Consider the following 20,721-nt stretch of genomic DNA (forward strand, 5'->3'; position numbering starts at 1 on the left):
ATGTCTGTCAGTTTTTGCTTCATGTGTTTTGAAGACCTGTTATTGGGTATATAAACATTTAGGATTGAATGATCTTCTTCATGAAATGACTGGGTTTCTATTCCTGGTAATATTCTTGGCTTTTAAATCAATTTTTTTCTGGCATTAATATAGCTATTCCAGTTTCCTGCCATTAATTCCATCCAGTGTTTTGTTTACTCTCAGACATTGTAGTTTTCATCTCTAAAGACTTTTCGTATAGAAGATTTTAGGAAAAATTAATTAACCACTCTGTGTCTTTAATTTCTTCTCTATTAAGAGGACATAATAATGGTACCTATACTATAGAATTGTTTTGAGGATTAAATAAATAAATATATGAAAGTGCTTACAATTGCATGTGTCACAGTGTAAGTTCTGAACAAACATAATCTACAGCTGTTATTCCTACTATTAAGGCTGCCTTTTCAAAAAAGTATCTTTAAAAATCCATAACATATTGAAACAGAATTTCTTATTGATTTATATCCCCAGGAATTTTCTTGTTTGCACTTTCATTTGTCATCCTCAATCTAAATAAACTAGGCTATCATCATATGAAATCAAAAGATACCTGTTTAATTTTGTTCCATTACATTATTATCATGGTTTTGTACTTAGGATTGTGTACAAAGATACAGGTATAGTCTCATTATCATATTTTTCAAATTTAGTGGGTTACAATTCCCAAGTGCATTAGAATTGTACAATAGTTATGAGTTGTCAACTGTGCACACTTAGTTTAAATGCAGGACACATTGAGAGACTAAACAAATTAGTCGTTTGGTTTTTTATCACTAAAAATTTGCATTTAATGTTTTGTATGAGACCTTCACATATTATCGTTTATAGTGGGTCATGTCGTTTTTAGATTGGACAGCTGGCTTTTAAAGGAATGAGAAGACTCAATAGAATCCAGTCAATTGTGTTTGAGACTGCCTACAACACCAATGAGAACATGCTGATTTGTGCCCCTACTGGAGCTGGAAAGACCAACATTGCAATGCTTACAGTTTTGCATGAAATTCGCCAGCATTTTCAACAAGGTGTTATCAGAAAGAATGAATTTAAGGTAGGAAATTAACAAGTCCGACAACAGCTTTTTAAATTGTAAAATTTAAAATCATTTTGCAGTTGTACATGTTACATGAGATCTGGAAGTTTTTAAGGATATTATACATGAAGTCATGTAAAGAATGCTGCATGATTTACTTCATTACTTTTAGGCAATCCCTATTTGTGTTATGAAAATCCCACTACCCCTGGGAAAGCTATGAAAATGCACTTAGCTTTGAAGCACCAGTTTTCAAAGTGATAAGGCTATATCAACAAATTCCATTGTCCTGTAAACAGCTGCACACTTATGCAACAAAGATAAGTACTTTTCATATATCACTATTAAGATTTTTCACCCTAAGTGGCTAGAATCATATTTCACAATAAATAGTGACTTGTATTGACGTTGTAGTTTTTGCTCATTCATCAAGCTAGTGTTTCTTTGGCGCAGATTGTATATGTTGCTCCAATGAAAGCGTTGGCAGCTGAAATGACAAATTACTTCAGCAAACGTCTAGAGCCACTGGGCATCATTGTGAAAGAATTGACTGGTGATATGCAGTTGTCAAAAAGTGAAATTTTACGAACTCAGGTATGTTGTATACTTAGATTTTTGTTGTTGTTGCTTAATACCATTCTTTTTTTTTTTTTTCCAACCAATTGTTAAACAACTATACCTTAAGTAACTATCAAACATAATATGAATGTAACGTGGTGAACTTCTTTATTTGTAACCACAGCCTATCCTCTACAGAAGAGGTTTTTGCTGGTGCTTTGTTCTATTATAGCCCTTCTAACTTACATGATTCTTACCATATCTTGAATATTGTTAGATTCCTGGTGTAGATTTTAAGTCATTGACAGTAAATGTTGATCTTTTAAAACAATAGGCAATGAGGATTTTCATAAGACCAGACTTCAGTTTTAAGAACAGGAAAATGTATCTTTATACTTTATATGTTATAGATCTTTAAAGGATCCCACTAATTCTAAAGTATTCCATAAGGGTGGTTTAACATATATAAAAAAGTTTTTAGTCATTCTGTATTTTAGCAAATAGGAAGCTACTAAATCTTGCACTGTATATAGCACTATATTAGGTGAAATGTATGACAAGCAGGGCATTTAAGATACCGTTCCTGCCTTCAAGGATCTTATGACTGAGTAGACAAAAACCACATTAGAACTACAACTAAATTATCATTAATGGATGCAACATGTAAGTAGGTGATGTTCATAGTGCTTGTAAAAAATAAAATAATGTATAACCAAATACTAATGGGACAATTCAGGGGAGTTTAATGGAAAATAGATGATGTAGCTTTTGAAACAGTGAATAGACATTGATTTAAAATGCGATTTGAGGGGCTTCCCTGGTGGCGCAGTGGTTGAGAGTCTGCCTGCCGATGCAGGGGACACGGGTTTGTGCCCCGGTCCGGGAGGATCCCACATGCCGCAGAGCGGCTGGGCCCGTGAGCCATGGCCGCTGAACCTGCACGTCCGGAGCCTGTGCTCCGCAACGGGAGAGACCACAGCAGTGAGACGCCCACGTACCGCAAAAAAAACCCACAACAAAATGTGATTTGAGGGTATCTTCATTTCCTAGGGCTGCCATAACAAATTATCACAAGCTTTGTGGCTTAAAATAACAGACACTTAATTCTCTCATGGTTCTGGAGGTCAGAAGTCTGCAATCAGGGTGGCGGTAGGATTTAGTTGCTTCTGGAGGCTCTGATAGAGAATCCTTTTTGCGTCTCTCTCCTAGTTTTTGGTGGCTGCTGGCAGTCTGTACACACATCACCCCAGTCTCTGCCTCAGTCCTCACATGGACTTTTTCCCTGCATTGTCCTTTCCCCTACTTTTCTAAGAACAGTATTTTTAGATTTAGGATCCACCCTAATACATATGATCTTATCTGAAGGTCCTTACCTTAATTATGTCCGTAAAGATCCTTTTTCCAAATAAGGTTACAGCCACAATTTCTGGGTAGACATATGTTTTGGGATGCCACCATTCAACCCATGACAATGGGTATGCCAGGTATACTGAACCACATAGCAAAGAAAAAAATCAGCTTCCAGTTAAATGTATTTTGGACTTGATAAGGATAGAGTGCATTATAATAAACATTTCAGTCAGTTTTACCAGTTATTCTTAAGTTTGCCTTTCATAGACACTCTTTTTTTTTTTCATAGACACTTGAAAAAATCAAATCTTAGTATTTATATGCAGGCGTGTTCATTGTAGTATTTTTAAAACATATAAAACAGAAAGAGTAATTAAATATCTATGAATAGAAGACTAGTTAAACAATATGAAATTTCACTTGATAAAATAAAATATTCCTTAAAATGATGTTTTCTGGGAATTTTTAAGGCCTTAGAAAGTGAAGTTTAGAAAAAAGTACAGGAACAGCTCTTTATGTTAATACAATTATGTATTCTATGCAATAACCAAAGCGCTATCAGGAGGAATAATTATAGTAGTTATGTCTGGTGGTAGGATTATGGAAGATTTTTTCCCTAGTTTTTCTACTGTAAGACTGTGTTAATGTTATACTCTAAAAAATAAGCATAATTTTTATTTTACTCTAGGAATCATTGTTTTATTCAGCATAATTATTTTTCTTCTATATAGTTGTTTCATAACCTATCACCCAATTACCTAATTTTTTGGTAAAGGCTAGGGAAAGGAGACTAAAATTTATGGGACACCAGCTAGCATGATGCTCTTGTCACTATGCTAGTTGCCCTACAGACATAACAATGCAGTTCCGTTGAGGAGAGTAAGGCTTATTGAGGTAACAGGTCTTGCCTGGGCTCCCATTTCCAGTAAATCATGTAGATAGGATTGGATTCCAAGTCTTCAAATTTCAAAGTTTGTGATAAATTTATACTAAAATATGTCACTTTTGCCCATCTTTTATATCCACAGTTTGTTGTTTTAGGTGGTGATGGTGGTGGTTTAAACCACCAAGATACTGAAGGAGCTTGGTAGTATTTGAAAGGAAATCAGTAAAATGAGTGTTTGTCATGTGAGGGGAAAAATGCCTATCTATAGATGTTTAGTTTTCAAGTCAGTTCAATATAATGTGTATAGCCAATAAATGAAATAATTAATTTTTAAAGTTACTGAAAATAACAAAATTACCTTATTTAGAGATCAAAAGTTGGGAAAGTAAAGGTGTGTTAATTTTTAAAAGAAATTCCAAAATGCCACCATTTTAGGACTTAGTGATTAATAATGAAGGCTCTAGTTAAGAGTACTTTTAGAATTCTGGAAAATTTCCCAAAATGTAGAGATAGTGAAGGCTTTAGTTCACTGAAGTATTTGTTTTTGTATTAATAACTTTAGTTTTTGGAATGCTAAAATTAAAAAAATTTTAAACTCATCTCTAAATTGTAAAATAGAATTTTGTCATATCAGTGGCGACAGTATTTGTTACTATACTTTTAGTTTGTGAAGGACTGATATTCAGCTCTTCTCGGGGTATATGACAGTACCAGTTGTTAAAATATTGAAATATTTTTTAGCTCCTTGGGAAATGGATACTGCTAAGAACCCTCCAAGTACAGCTCCTACCAACTCATAATCCAGCAATTAAAGGGTTAGTACCTGGACCAGCAGGAGGCCTCCAGGATGTAGTTTTAGCCCTAGGGCAGCTGTTCCTATTAGTTGGTTTTCTTGAAGTTAATCACCCTATTTCCTCCTTTCCTGTACCAATGCTGACTTCCCCAGGCCTCAGTGCTGGTCTGGGGTGGGAATGAAAGAATACATTTGCCTGTCAGCCTGGCATCCTTACCACCCCGCCTTTCTGGTGGACAGTTGTCCATTCATACTGGTTGTTAAATATTTTAAATATTATACCTGGTTTTTTTTATTAATACTACTAGAGTTTAAAGATTTATTAGTGAAGACCAGTATCTGTTTCAGTAAAGGTTAGTAGATAAAAGCAATGATCAAGGATGTAGCTCTGGTTATTAATGACAGTTCCCTTCAATTAAAAAAATTTCTTTTACCATATTTATAGTAGCCTCTTTAAAGTCATTGCTGAACACAGCATGTGGCCCATTACGAGCCAGGTTTTATTGACTGCCTTTTTTTTTCTGTGAATGAGTCACATCACCCTGTTGCATAGCTAGTAATTTTGGGTTGAAAATAAAAAGTTTTAGCAACTCTAGATTCTATTTATCCAGGCTTTTCCTTGAAACATTTTAAATTTGATTTTGTTAAAAAATATAGAGAATTATCACTTAAAAACAAGAATAACAGTTATATATAGTCACTTTAGCTAAGAAATTTTTATTCTTTTTATATAATTTGTAGACTTGGCACTTTGACCTGAATCATGTTTAAAATATTGTGTTTATACAATAAAGAGAAAGGATTTTTACAGATTTGTGTAACAGTACAATGTTATGTACAGTTTCTATATTTATGGACACATTTGTAGAAATAGTGTTATGTATGATAGCTTTCAGGGCTAGCTGAACATATACTTGCAGAGATCATTATCTTAAAACTACACATCAAGGGGCTTCCCTGGTGGCGCAGTTGTTGAGAGTCTGCCTGCCGATGCAGGGGACCCGGGTTCGTGCCCCGGTCCGGGAAGATCCCACATGCCGAGGAGCGGCTGGGCCCGTGAGCCATGGCCGCTGAGCCTGCGCGTCCGGAGCCTGTGCTCCGCAACGGGAGAGGCCACGACAGTGAGAGGCCCGCGTACCGCAAAAAAAACAAAACAAAGAAAAACAAAAAAAAAACTACACATCAAGACACATAGACTGATAGATATTTTTTGTGTGTGTGATTTTTACTTTCATAATGTCTTGTGAAGTCACACAAATTAGATAAAAATTTGACACATAACCGTCTTTATTAAAAATAAAATTTCCTGAAACTGGAACCATTCTAGAGCATCTGAGACCATACCTATGATATAGCCTACCTAAAGAAATGAGTTTTATATCCTGGTGGGTACAATGAAATTAAGGGAAGAAATTAAGTCAGTTTGTTCCTCTTTTATTACTTGCAAGTCCAGACTTATGGAATTTTCTGTAAATGTTAAGTTTGACTTTGGTAATCTTATCTCACTGCTATGCCGTATCCAGGGTTCTTCTTCTGTATCTTTCTGCTTTAGTCTTTCTGCATACCGTTAACAGACCAGTTAAGAAAACAAAAAAAACCAAAACAGACCAAAAAACCCCCTGCATTGACCTACTAGAGAATGGACTTGAGGATACGGGGAGGGGAAAGGGTAAGCTGGGACGAAGTGAGAGAGTGGCATGGACATATATCCACTACCAAACGTAAAATAGATAGCTAGTGGGAAGCAGCCACGTAGCACAGGGAGATCAGCTCTGTGCTTTGTGACCACCCAGAGGGGTGGGATAGGGAGGGTGGGAGGGAGGAAGATGTAAGAGAGAAGAGATGGGGACATATGTATATGTATAACTGATTCACTTTGTTATAAAGCAGAAACTGACATACCATTGTAAAGCAATGTAAAGCAATGTAAAGCAAATAAAGATTTTAAAAAAAACAAAAAAACCCTGCATTGATTTGGTCTTTTGCGTTGCTATAGAGAGGCAACTCTCAAAATTGATATGGGGACACCCAGAGTTTGCTAAGACTCTTCACGGGATCAGCGAAGTTAAAATCAGTTTTTGTAATGGTATTATGATATTTTCTTTTACTCTCATTTTCTCACAAGAATAGAGTTGAGTTTTCCAGAGGCTACATAGTGTGTGATGTCATCGTCACTGACAACTAATGGAACGAATACTTTGAAATTTTGTGTTGTAAAAATTTCTTAGTTTCAATTTCTCAGGTAAGAAGTATTGATAGATATAACCCAGAAAAAGAAAAGCTGTTTGAGGCCTCAGTAATTTTTAAGAGTGCAAAGGAGTCCAAAAGGCAAAACGTTCTGAGAACTACTATTATAGGGGAAAGCTCCTTATGTATGACATTGGATTCTCTTCATAATCTACATCCAGCCTGATTTTCAGCCTAATGTTCCCAGCTGCTTTCCAATATAAACTTCAGCCAGACCATTTCTGCTTTTTCTAAAATAATATTACTCAACATTTTCTCAAATGAACTTTGCTAATTAGTAAGTTTCGTCTTGCATTTTCTTTTTCATGATGTCTTCCTTTATTCATTGACATTTCTCTAAATCTTACCCATTCTACTAAACTCAGTTTGAACTCTAAGTACTTTATTTCCTCTTGCCTGGGTCCAACAGCACCATTCATTTATATTCATGAAATAATACCTTGACCCCAAAGAACATGCTTTTGGATCTGGTGTGGTCTTAGAAATCTGGGCAATCTCAAACAAAATTTTGATTGCTCTTATACCATATTCAGTTGTGTTAATGAACTGATGCTAGTGAAATAGTATTTATGGAAAGAAAAGGCAGGTAACATTTGAATTCAAATTATGGGCCAGTCACTATGCTAAGTGCATATATACCTCCTCAGTAAGTCATTACAAAAGCCTTATTGAGTAGTGTCTCCATTTCACACATACAGGAAGCAGAAATCATTAAAATCTATCTCGATTTATATATTATATACTCAGAAGGTTGATGAGCATCTCTTTGTGTTTCATTTGCTCGTCTCTGTACTTCCCTAGATCTGGGCAGGGACCATGTGCTTGGCCTCTGTAATAGTTTATAAGTGGAACCTCGTATTTTGTGCTTGCTCTTTATTCTCCTCCAATGTACCCCTATTATCCATGATGGTAATTTCTGTAGGCCTGAAACTATATAGTTATGAACCGCTTCACACTATCCTTCTACCTATTCTCACGTGCTCACAGATTAATAGACTGTACTGCTATCACTGCCTTTGAGATTGGGCTGTAGAGAGAGCAAAGCAGGAGTATTGCAGGGCATGTGGGAGTACAGACACACTCAACTTTTATTTTTGAATTTCCTACTTGCCCTACTTTTTCCACTTTTATAATTTTTAATAGCTTTTTAATGATTCCCATTGTATATTTCCTTTGGTAAGTTTCCTAATAATTAACACAATTTAATATAATCTTAAATTTTCCCTGTCTTTTTTTTTTTTGCTTTTTCATATTTTACTACAGAGGTACTTCTGGTGTATTATTAGTTAATATGTAATTTGTAAACTGCTACTTCATATCTTACACATACAAAATCATTTTACAAAAATGTTCTAAAAACTAGTAGATAAAACGTGTTCTGTGCTGGGCTGTTACTGGAAGGTATCATTCCCTGTCATTTTTAAATATGTTTTCAGTGTTGTTTATCTTTTTTTTTTTTTTTAGTATGGAAAGCCAAATTAATCTCATTTGCAAATTCTCTGTCATGCTCTTCTGATCATATTATTTCCTTGCTCATAAATTTTCATTGGCTCTTTACTGTTCAGTGAATTAAGCACAACTACCTAGCTTGTTAAGAATCTTGTATAAATAAAGTATAATGCGAGATGTGATCTGTTTTGCTAGGGATTGTCAGGTCTAGCAGCAGTTATGATTTTATTGAGGTTTGATATAAAATTTCCTTTTACAAGAGAGAATTATATAATTCTAGGATTTATTGTCAGAAGACGTAGTCTGTGTAGGCAACAGATACCTCTTTGGTGTTCAACTGAAAATCAACTTTGAACAATTTAGTAAATTTGTCATCAGTGAAAACATCAATCTACTTTTCCAACCTTATTTTTCATTATTCTACATCTACTGTTAATTTCAGATGTCTCCCCCTAAATGTACTCTTTATCAAAAATTGCTATTTTAAAATATTCATTTTGCTTTTCAGTGGTTGAGTTGAGCAGTTGAGCTTTTTCTTATACTCTTTCCTCAACTCAGATTATTCCTTCTACGTTCTTTCCTAGTATCATAGGTGCAGTATTCTTTTAAATCTCAGTGAAAATACTGGTCAGAAATTTTAGAAAAGGTTTCTCCTCTCCTAGCAGTAACTCTGTATCAAAGCAAGCCATTTGCTCTGAGTTCTGAAATCATTATCCTTTTTAAAAAATTTGTTTGCTCATCCTTATCCTGGGCGGAGTTTATCTCTGCAGCTTTGGAAGTTGAAATGGGTTATTTCAGGTTTTGTTTTTGTTCCCATTTTGGCTGGGGATGAAGGGAGCTTTGTCAAATCTGTTAGACCCAGGCAACAGCAGAGGGAATCCTGAATTTCTGTTGTATTATTCTGCCAGCTCAGAGCTCATCCAGCAACCTTAGTTGGGAGGGTGTGTGTGGTGTGTATATATGCATGTGCTTATGTCACATTCAGTGTTCCTGCCCCAATTTACTCTTCTCTTAAGGGGATTCTTCCTCTGGCATATATTTTATTGATTATTCCACTGAAAATGTGTATATACTTAGGGGTGGAGGGGAGGAAAAAAGGGGAGGAAAAATGGTTAGAAATTACACATGCTCAGGTTACAGTTTTATCTGGATATCTGTGTATAATGTTTCATTTAATGTTGCTACCTTTCTGTATAAAATCGGAGGATATCTTTATTGTATCTCCAGTTCTAAAGGGTATTTTTGCTGGATATAGATTTGTAGGTTATAAGTTCTTTTCTTTCACCACTTGAAAAATGTGTCACTTTTTCTGACCTCCAAGGTCTCCAAAGAAATATTCACTGCCATTCAAATTACTGTTCCCCTACAGGTAATTTGTTTTTTCTTTCTCTTGATCCCCTTTCAAGATTCTTTCTTTGACTTTGCTTCATGTCTATAGATTTATGTCTTTTGTCAGGTTTGGGAAATTTTTATCCTTTATTTCTTCAGCCCTTTACTTTTTCTCCTTTCTTTGTTGGACTGCACTGATGGGAATGTTAGTTTTTTTGTTATTGTCGCACAGGACCCTGAGATCTGGTTTTCTTTTTCTATTCTTCAATATGTTTTCTCTGTTGTTCAGATTGGATAATTATGATCCATCTTTGAGTCCACTGATTCTTTCATGTGTTGTCTGAATTCTTGCTGTTGAGCCCTACCAGTGAGTTTTTAATTTAGGTTGTATTTTTCAGTTCCCAACTTTTTTTGGTTTTGCTTTATGTTTCTTTGCTGAGACTTTGTTTCATTTGTTTTGAGTGTGTTTGAAACTGTTCTTTAAAGGATTTTTATGATAGTTGCTTTAAAAGTCTTGTCAGATAGTTCCAACATCTTTGTCATCTCAGTGTTGGAATCTGTTGCATGTTTTTTCTCATATGAGTTGAGATTTTCCTGGGTTTTATGTTATTTTCAGTCATACTCTGTATATTTTGGGTATGGTGTTATGAGACTCTGGTTCCTACTTAAATTTTGTTACCTGTTACTCTCTGGCTGGGATAGTTGTCAGGACTTTTTCCACACGTGTCCCCAAACCCTCAGTGCTAGTCTCATTACACAATAAGGTTGAGGAGGAACAATTTTCTTTTTCATGCTGATTGGCTGGTGTTGTCAAAAAGTTTCTGTTCATGGGACTTCCCTGGTGGTGCAGTGGTTAAGAATCTGCCTGCCAGTGCAGGGGACACGGGTTCGAGCCCTGGTCCAGGAAGATCCCACATGCCGTGGAACACCTAAGCCCATATGCTGCAACTACTGAGCCTGCACTCTAGAGCCCGCAAGCCACAACTACCGAGCCCACGGGCCACAACTACTGAAGCCTGTGTGCCCTAGGGCCGCGTGCCGCAACTACTGAGCCTGCATGTTGCAACTACTGAAGCCCGCGTGCCTAGAGCCCGTTCTCCGCCATAACAAGAGAAGCCACCGCAATGAGAAGCCTGTGCACCACAATGAAGAGTAGCCCCAACTCGCCACAACTAGAGAGAAAGCCTGCGCACAGCAACAAAGACCCAATGCAGCCAAAAATAAAATTAAAAAAAAAAAAGTTTCTTTTCATCAGGGCTGTCCTCCATCAGTACTTTGTTTAGAGAAACTTCTTGTATCTTGGGTGTTTTGTTTTATTTTGTTTTGTGGGTGGGTTCTGTACCCTTTCACTTTCCTAGTTTTGAGCTTCTTCAGCACCTGGTTGGGATATATAGGAGTCAAAGAAAGAAAGAAAGGAGCTCACTGCCAGGTTATTCCTTGAATCCTGAGATCCCTATGCAGTCTCACTTCTTATTTCCAATTTTTAGAGTCTTCTGATGTCTGTTTCATGTATTTTGTCTAGGTTTTTTAGATGTAATAAATAGGGTAAGATGAAATGTGTCTACTGTCTTTTGCCCAGCCATACAGACTTAAAATTATAATACAGTCAAATTTATCAACATCCTCTATGGTTTGTGCCTTTTTTTGTTGTTATATTTTCTTGGAAATACTAAGCATGATTTGGAGATATTGCTGGTTTGGTTCCAGATGACCACAGTAAAGCGTATATTGCAGTAAAGTGAGTCACATGAATTTTTTGGTTTCCCAATTCATATGAAAGTTATATTTATACCATACTGTAGTATATTGAGTGTGCAGTAACACTGTGTCTTAAAAAATAATGTAATACCTTAATTTAAAAATACTTTATTGCTAAAAAATGCTCACCATCATCTGATAGTGAAGGGTTGCCACAACCTTCAATTTGTGAAAAACACACTATCTGCAAAGTACAAGGTGAAGTGCAATAAAACGAGGCATGCCTATACTATGACCCAAGTTTATGAGATCCTTTTCCTATATTTTTCTTCTAATACATTTAAGGTTTTGTTTTTCACATTTAAGTCTTGAATCTCTCTGAATTTTAGTTGTTATTTTGGTGAGGGCAGGGTTCTAATTTTATTTCTTTTACTAAGGAAAGCCAACTATTTCATCATCATTTTCTCTCTATACTTTCCTGGTAAATTTGAAATGCCATCTTTATGATATTCTAAATTCTACTGTTGTCTTATGGGTATTATGGAGCTTTCTGTTGTTACATTGTTGTATATGTCTGACCTGGCCTCGGGACTATGCCGTTTTAATTACTATTATTTCAGAATAAGTCTTGAACGTAAAGCAAATTCCACCTCCTTATTTTATTCTCATTTTTCAGAATAACATTAGCTATTCTTCAGCCTTTACTTGAGCATTTTCATTTTGAAATCAGACTCGTAATTTCAGTACATCAAAGGACCTGTTGAGATTTTATAAGAATTGCAGTGACTTTGTGGAATACTTCGGGGGAGAATTGATACTTGTATCATGTCATCTCTCCATCCATGACCATTGTATATTTTCCACTTTTTAGGTCCTTTTTGACCTTCAAAAATGTGTTATAATTTTCATCATGGGTCATATATTATCTTTTTTAAGATTTGTTTCTGGGGATCTTATATTATTTGTTGCTGTCTTTTAAAATTCCTCTTATGTAATGGTTATCATTGGAGTTTAAGAACACTATTAATTTTTGTGTGTTTATATTATATCCCACAATCCTGCTAAATGCTCTTATTAATATTAATAGCTTATCTATAAATATCTTTGGTTGTCTATATACATGGTGATAACAATCTACAAATTACAGCAGTTTGGTCTCAATAACTTTGAGAGTAGCCCAGCCTTAGACGCTGATGTCTTTGGCTTTTCTATCTTAGTGTATGTGTGTTTGTGTTGTTTTAAATATTTCCTCTTATATGTTTTTGAACTAGAGAGGGTAGTGTACATCAGCTCATTCTGCTTTATTGAGTGAAAGTTACAAAATTCACTGTTCTCATGCTAATGGACAGCAAACAATTAAAATGATCACAGGATAATGACTAAGCTATATGTGTGTGATTACTAAGAAAGTTTTTTTGTTTTGGAAGTCTGGAACTTCTAAATATTTTACTATTTAAAATTACTATTTTATTGAATTAAAAGTTGAAAACAGAGGACCATATAGTTAGCTCTGAGAAGAAAAACTTTCATAAACAGAAATGTAAAAGTAGTATAAAGTTCAGAAGTGCAAAAGCATTCAGCCTATATTTTTTACTTGTGAAAAAGAGGCTTAACTATATTTGGAAACATCATTTGTCATTTTAAGTTTGGCTAATTGAATATAAATATACGCTTAAAGCAAGTTTTAAAGGACTAGTGCTTCTTTGATTAATAGCAGTTCCAGACCTCATTTTAAGGGGAAAATCCTGTTAAATTACTTTTGTGTCCTATTCTTAAAAAAAAAAAAAAAGATTCTTTAAATATACGAATCTTAAACCTCCTAATGACATCTGTAACCCTAAAATATTTTATTTTGTATTCTTTTCCAGGTAGACACATAACTGAAAAAAGTAGAGACTACTTCTAGTAACTTCACATCTAAAAAATTCATATGTATTCTATTTATAGTAAAGATAAATGGACTCTTCTGACTGAATTAACCAGATCATTTTATAAAATTATCACTCGACCCCGTACTTTTAGATAGGAAATATAAAATGTCTTGCAAAAGAATCCTAGAAGTGAGTTGTAACAAGGTTGATGTTTTAAGGGACACATTTGAGGTATATGAAAAACCATCATTAAGTAGCTATTTGCTGAATTATGAACTTGTATCTCTAAAAGTGTCTTAATCCTATATGCTTCTAAAGGGCTAATTTGTTGTGCCTCATTAGTAGTTTGGAAAGTATCAGAGTATTAGTTTGTCTTAGCTGATTTTAAATGGATCTGACTAGTCTGTGTAGAAGATGAAAGAGAATAAACAGCTCTTGGTGGATTGTGGCTGTGGGCATGAGGTATCAGGATGTTCAGTGGGGGGACAGACGCTACTTGTGGAGAGAGCTACCCTGAAGTTTTGTGTGTGCCTGAGATAAATTTTGCTGCAATATTCAGTACGAGGGTTTTATGTTAAAGCTAAAACTAGGAACTTATTAACTTTGTGATTTCATTAGTTCTTTGTTTTATTTATTATTTCTTTGGGAGCAAAAATGAAAATTACAGAAATAATTAATAATTTTAACTTTTATTATACTCAAGAACAGATTGTCCCAGTATATGTGTGGCAGTACAGTATTTTGGGAAGCTGCTGAGTGAATGACAGAGTTCTATGGTCAGATAGTCAGGTAGTCTGATCCCTGTGAGAGACTGCTAATCGTATGAGTATAAGAAAAACTAAGATGCCTTGCAGTGAACTTAACTTATCTAACTTTAACTTAGCATTTTCCAAACTTAATTGAATATAGATCATTTCTTTCCCAGAAAAATTATTACTAGAACTTGATTTGAGAAATGCTACCCTGGAACATTTTCACAGATTTAGTGAAGTCATGTTCCAGGGGGAAGAGTTAGTCTTACTTTTGATAGTTTTAAGAAATCAACCTCAGGTAAATGTTCTATGTTGCTGTGGTCTTTGGTATAATGTATTTGGTTCTGACCCAATCTGAATATATTAAAAGTACTTTGTTTTAAACCAAACTTTCTTTTCAACACTTACAACTCCTTAAAATATTTTATGGATAATTATGCTTTTAAAATTTTGTACTGTTGATATATGTATTCAAGAAAATTCTATTTGTTGTTAGTAGTGGCTTGCAAAGCATTTTTTTCTTAAAACAAATAACTCAGATACATTAATTATAAAAGGAGTGTGAATTTTCAGCACAGTTACTGAATGGTTGAATATTTGGACTTTAATCATGATCTAAAACTAATGATAAACTAACTCTTCAGGTCTTCCCGAGAATACACAGAAATTGCAGTATCAAATAGTGTACAGATGAAAGATTATATTTTTCTAGACAGGGTTGTTCTGTGCCAAAATAAGATCTCAAAAAAATGTCTTTTTTAACGTAGTGTCTTCTTCATTGATGTCAGATTCTGTTTTAGAAATGTCAAGATATTCTTAGAGTAATGAAACTTTCTCCTCTAGGTAGAAGGCGTTTTTTTATTTGTCCATTTTTCCATGCCCTTTTATGACATTTAATGCAACCTCCTTCCACATCATATCAATTTAATTCTGATTCTGGTATTTTAGGACAGCCGATAGCCATTTTTATTGTGAGAAAATACAGTTTTTTGCTGTTGAATATTTTAGCAACAAACTACTTATCAGAGATCTTGGTCAATTTCTGTTAAATTTAAGACATTAATTAAAGTTTTTACTTCTTCTTTCTCTAATTTTCAATTTCAACTTACAAGAAATTTAAATATCACCAACTTTATTTTGTTTATGTTACTTGGCACTTATGTGTATATTAGGGTACAAATTGAACAGAATGTCATCTTCAAAATGTTAGATTGCTAAAAAATCTTTGATCAAAAACCTTAAATCAGAATGATTGATTGGTAAAGCCCAGATCCAAGCTTTAGAGACCCTCCCACGTCTGTGTTCTGAAGAAGACCCTTTCATTTCTTATGTATTTCCTATTACATAGAAAGAGAACAAGCAGAAAAAATAGCTCGATGGGTATATTTTTAATTTTGTGCTTATTAGATTGTTTACTTTCATTTTTCTCATACTTAACTTCACATTTGAGAGTTTTGCACTTAAACTGGTATTCTGGATTTCAAAAGAAACAATAATGTAAAAAAAAATACTACACTTAAGCATATTCTGAGCATCTTATGTACAGAAACTTGAAGTGTCTGTTGCATAAGTCATACAGTTTGGTCAAAATCTATGCAGTGGGCATCGTATAACTTTTGGTTGGCTCATGTAAATAGAATTTGGGTCCATTTAACATTCTGGACATAGTTCTGACAGGTTGGAGGGTAACTTGGATGTAATATACCAGAATAACATTTTCCTAGCAGACAGTTTTGAACCTGAATACATGGTAGGACAAAATAACTTCTTATAAGAATAGTGAGTTTGGTTTTAAATATGTAGATCATGAAAAGATGTCTGGAGTTATAAACAAAACTGAGTTGGAAGGGCAAACAAGTCCAAAAAGACTCTGGTAACATTTCTGGAATAAGTTAGAAATATAATGTCACCTGGGTTTTCACATGTAATTCCTAATGGATCTGGTGAAACGTGCTAAATGCTCTGTACTTGGGGGTTAGGATTTCCTGAATCTTATTAACTTTGCCCTTCCAGTTTCGTAAAAGATTTCATCTCTTTTACATGGGTGTATTTAAACAAACAAACACAAAACAGCAGGATGATATAGACTAAAGGTAGTTGAGAAAGGCAAAGGAAAATATGGGCCAGGTTAAAAAGAGGAGCCCAGAACAATACTGATGCACTAATGCATGTAACATTATGGAGAGAGGCCTGACCTGGTTTATAAATCACAGTGACCCTTTCTTTGCCCAGGAAAAGCTATTCTTGAGGTAAGAAGCAAAATATTTCCCAAGGGCTCTTAAATAGAGAAAGATAAGTGATCTGATGAAACAAAGTGTCAACAATGTCTGTCCAGTAGATTCAATGATAGGTTTTATGGACCTTTTAAAGAAACAATAGGTCTGGCATGTAGGAATCTATGGGTCTCTATAAAGTGGAAGGGTAATCTGTGTTTCTTTTTCACTTAGGGAATTACAAATATGCCATATGTCCCCATGTTCAAGTATTCAGTATCGATGACTGCCATATATTTGCTGGGGTTCTCACTGCTTGCTTTGCATGGAAGTGCAGGCCTGTGAAAATCACCATGCAAACTGAAACCATGCAACATGATCTTCATAATGGAAAAGTGTTTCCAGAGGGGTTTTGGGCAGCAACCTGTAGTCAAGCACATTCATGTTTTTACTGCAAAACTTTCCACACCAAGTGTAAATTTACGTATCAGTTCAGGTCAGGTTTTGCCAGGAAAGATTAAAAAAATACTTTGTCTCTCAGAGTTGGGTTTTTTGGTTTTTTTTTTAATCTTAGAATTGGAGGTACAATTATGGACCTGCATTAGGTGTCTGTGGGAAAATGCATTCACATTAACAAATTTGGAGGCCAGAAATATGTAGCACTGCCTTTGGTTAGTTTTGGAAGCATTGGTAGGGGCCTGGGGCGCCTTTCCTAGTTTGTGACCTTCATTTTATCCTGTATCAGAAATTCAGAAGCCTGGATAAGGAACTCCAATAGGATAAGATTTAGGTGTAAGGTAGGAAATAGTATAATTGCGTTGCATCCTAAGATTTGAAGCAAACTTATGATAGGCATTTAACTTTTATTTTCTATAACTGAAATAATGCCCAACTATAGAGTAATAAAGTGGATCAATTTTACTCTTAAAGATGATTTTCAGTTTTTAAAATATTTCATATAATTATAATTGAAAAAATCTGCTTTGCTTTATTTTATGTAATTTAAATGGAAAACTGGGGTATTAATATTTGTATTGGTCATGCAAATGAGTCTCTCCATCTTGAGGCAAATTTTAATGTGTAAACCTGGGTTTATATTGGAAATGAGCATGAAGGAATGACCTAAGGGCACTGTTCTCAGACATGTTTGGATCATAGACCAGTGAAAATCTGATGAAAGCAGTGGACCCTGTCCCCTGGAGTTTGGATTGGGGAAGCAAATACGCACAAATATATGCAGGTTCTGCACAGTATATTCTAATGGTTCACTAATTTCAGGCAAGGGAACCATTGTAAGCAGAGGGTGCCATGACTTGGGAATTATAATCCTAGACTACCTTGGTTGGGCACAGCATTCACTGGAATCTATACAGACTTGCATGGCCCTTAGTTTTAGTAGGACACTACAGATTTTAGCTGTGCTGTGCTGGCTGTTTTCCTGTATTGGGGATCAAATGTTTTATATAAGAGTTGTGGCATATATATATATATATTGTTAGGTGCTACAATAACCATTATTGTGTCAGTCATGACATAAAAGCACCTGAAAAGTTTTGTAAACTTTATTCTATAAAAAGTGTGCAGTTATAAAAAAACATAGATTTGGTTAGTGAGCTTCCTGTTTTATGAAAGTTAGATGTGATACATATATGCAATGGAATATTACTCAGCCGTAAAAAAGAATGAAATAGTGCCATTTGCTGCAACATGGATTTACCTAGAGATTGTCATAGTGAGTGAAGTTAAGTCAGAGAAGGACAAATATTGTATGATATCACTTATATGTGGAATCTAACAAAACGGTACAAATGAACTTATTTACAAAAGAGAAATAGAGTTACAGATGTAGAAAACAATCTTATGGTTACCAGGGGAGAAAGGCAGGGAAGGATAAATTGGGAGATTGGGATTGACATATTCACACTACTGTATATAAAATAGATAACTAATAAGGACCTACTGTATAGCACGGGGAACTCTACTCAATACTCTGTAATGACCTATATGGGAAAAAAATCTAAAAAAGACTGGATATATGTGTATGTATAACTGATTCACTTTGCTGTACAGCAGAAAGTAACACAACATTGTAAATCAACTACAATCCAATAAAAATTTTTTAAAAAAAGATTGATTCTTGAAGACTCTAGGGCAAATACACTTCATGAGTCTTGATTATACAGCATGCATTTTTCAGATATTGGTATATAGCCAGTAACATATGATAGTTCCAGGGAAGCTGTACTGTCTTGGCAGGCATAATTTACTCTTTGAACAGTCAGTTCTTCTAAAACTGAGCTTCCTTGGGTAGGGCAGGGACTTTATAATTCAAGCATATCTTCAAGTTTCTTCCCCCAAGGCATCCACAGAAACATAAGAGCATTCTATATATTCATTAGTATCTGAGATATATTTTGAAAATTTGAATTTATTCTATAATTTACCTCTGGAATTAAAAAAAAATCTCTGCTTAAAGGATCTGATGAATAAAAACATTCTCTGCTAATCTGAATTCTTGCACTTTCTTGAACAATACCAAATGCTTATGCTTTCTTCAGAAATTTCTAGTTTGATATGGTGTGATGTCAGTGAGAAAATACAGTCTTATAATAATATCCTGAGAGCTTGATAGGTCAGGGCAATTTTTTTAGTTCTTGATTTGAAAGCAAGTTTTCTTTGGTCACTCTTCAAGGAAGTTGTTGTCAGAAAGGCTCGTCTCATAAACACTGCAGCAGAACTACAAAGTTGCTATAAACCTAAAATGCAAGTCCAGAGCTGGCTAATTTTAGGATTTGTAGGGAGCTGTGCTTTCTGTAATTTCTATGACTGATCTAAATAGCTTCTCTTAGATGTATAGTTTTCGTTTACACAGTATTATAAAAAAATATTTTTCATGTATCAAAACTAGAAATATATGAAATCTTATTTTTGCAAATAAAAATAAGCTGCCAGTACAGCTGTAAATAATTTTCCTTAAGGGTACTAATTGTACTTGTATTCATCATGGATTTGAACTTTTGTTAAATTCATTGCATAGAAATATTTACTGCCTATTGTTCTTGGATAAAGTCATCACAACGTTAGAGGGCACGCCTATTCATATTATGATAAATATTATGTTAGATCACATATTTTAAACCATTTTGTATCCTGCAGGTCATTTTCTGTGTATTTTGTTGTGTAGTTTTACATCTCTAACTGGAGCTTTGTGGCACTTTTGAAAATCAGTGTGAATTAAAACTTAATTTTATCTTGAGAATTTCTGTACTCCACATTTTTTTTTTTATTCCAAAGAATAACATGCTCATTGTAGGAAAGTTTTAAAAATACAGAAAACTACAGAGTCTAGTATATATCCTCTGAGTCTTTTTTTGAGGCAAGGACGTATAACATTAAAAAATGAAAGTTGATTGTTTATTATTAAATTTTTCCAGTAAATATTTTTGCATATTATTAAGGATTAGTTCGTATTGTATGACATTTGATGGCTGCCGAGTATTCCCTTTACTGGATATAATATGTTTACTGTGCACTTCTGATGACTTTTACTTAAAAATAACATTTATTTACTTATTCATAGCAGATTGAATATTGAGGGAAAAGAGCTAAATAGGATATTTCAGAAACTAATTTGATATAATGGAGAAAAAAATTTTCTCTTCTAGTTTTTAAGTTGTTTCTTCATGAACTGCCGGTTAAAGGGTTTCCTTTACATTCCCATTTATCAATCACATTACCATAAGCATAGACTTCCGTTTCTTTAAGTGCAGCGATTCACTGGGTCTAGTTGAAAGGGAACTAGAAAGGGTTCTTTGTCTTTTCTGTTGATGGGTGATAGTTATATAAATGATGCACTTCCCTAGGCATACTAATAGGATGGGCCATGGGTTATCTAGTTCCTGGTGTTCCATTTATAATTCTTTTTTTAAGCAAATTTATTTATTTATTTATTTTTGGCTGCATTGGGTCTTCGTTGCTGTGCGTGGGCTTTCTCTAGTTGCGGTGAGCGGGGGCTACTCTTTCATTGCGGTGCGCGGGCTTCTCATTGCGGTGTCTTCTCTTGTTGCGGAGCACGGGCTTTAGGCGCGCGGGCTTCAGTAGTTGTGGCGCACGGGCTTAGTTGCTCCGCGGCATGTGGAATCCTCCCAGACCAGGGCTCGAACCCGTGTCCCCTGCATGGGCAGGTGGATTCTTAACCACTGCACCACCAGGGAAGCCCCAGTTATAATACTTTTTTTCTCCATTATTCAGAGCACCTCTGAATGCAAGCTAATTTTGGATCTGTTATATTTAAAAAATAAACAAAAATTATTTTCTTTGGTACTTTAATATGGTACCTTAATCTCATTGCTGTCTAATTTATATGTTGTAAATATTTCTTTTATCTTAAAGAAATATTAGGCACCTTATCTGTAGCGTGTAAGGCATAGCGCTTGTGTTGGGGAGTCAGTCGTGTCTAAGGCACGGCCAAGCCTCAAAAGCTAATAGTCTAAAAGAATAATA

At 34.8% G+C, this 20,721-nt stretch overlaps 1 protein-coding gene across 1 annotated transcript in view; it reads left to right on the forward strand.

Moving 5' to 3' along the window:
- ASCC3 (activating signal cointegrator 1 complex subunit 3) overlaps positions 1 to 20,721 on the forward strand; it is a 311,309-nt gene that overhangs the window by 70,933 nt on the left and 219,655 nt on the right. The window contains exons 8-9 of the mRNA XM_065888766.1: positions 890 to 1,090; positions 1,526 to 1,666. Of these exons, the coding sequence (XP_065744838.1) occupies positions 890 to 1,090; positions 1,526 to 1,666 (342 nt within the window). The remainder of the gene's footprint in view (positions 1 to 889; positions 1,091 to 1,525; positions 1,667 to 20,721) is intronic.

Source organism: Phocoena phocoena, chromosome 12 (assembly GCF_963924675.1).
Source record: "Phocoena phocoena chromosome 12, mPhoPho1.1, whole genome shotgun sequence".
Classification (NCBI taxonomy): Eukaryota; Metazoa; Chordata; class Mammalia; order Artiodactyla; family Phocoenidae; genus Phocoena; species Phocoena phocoena.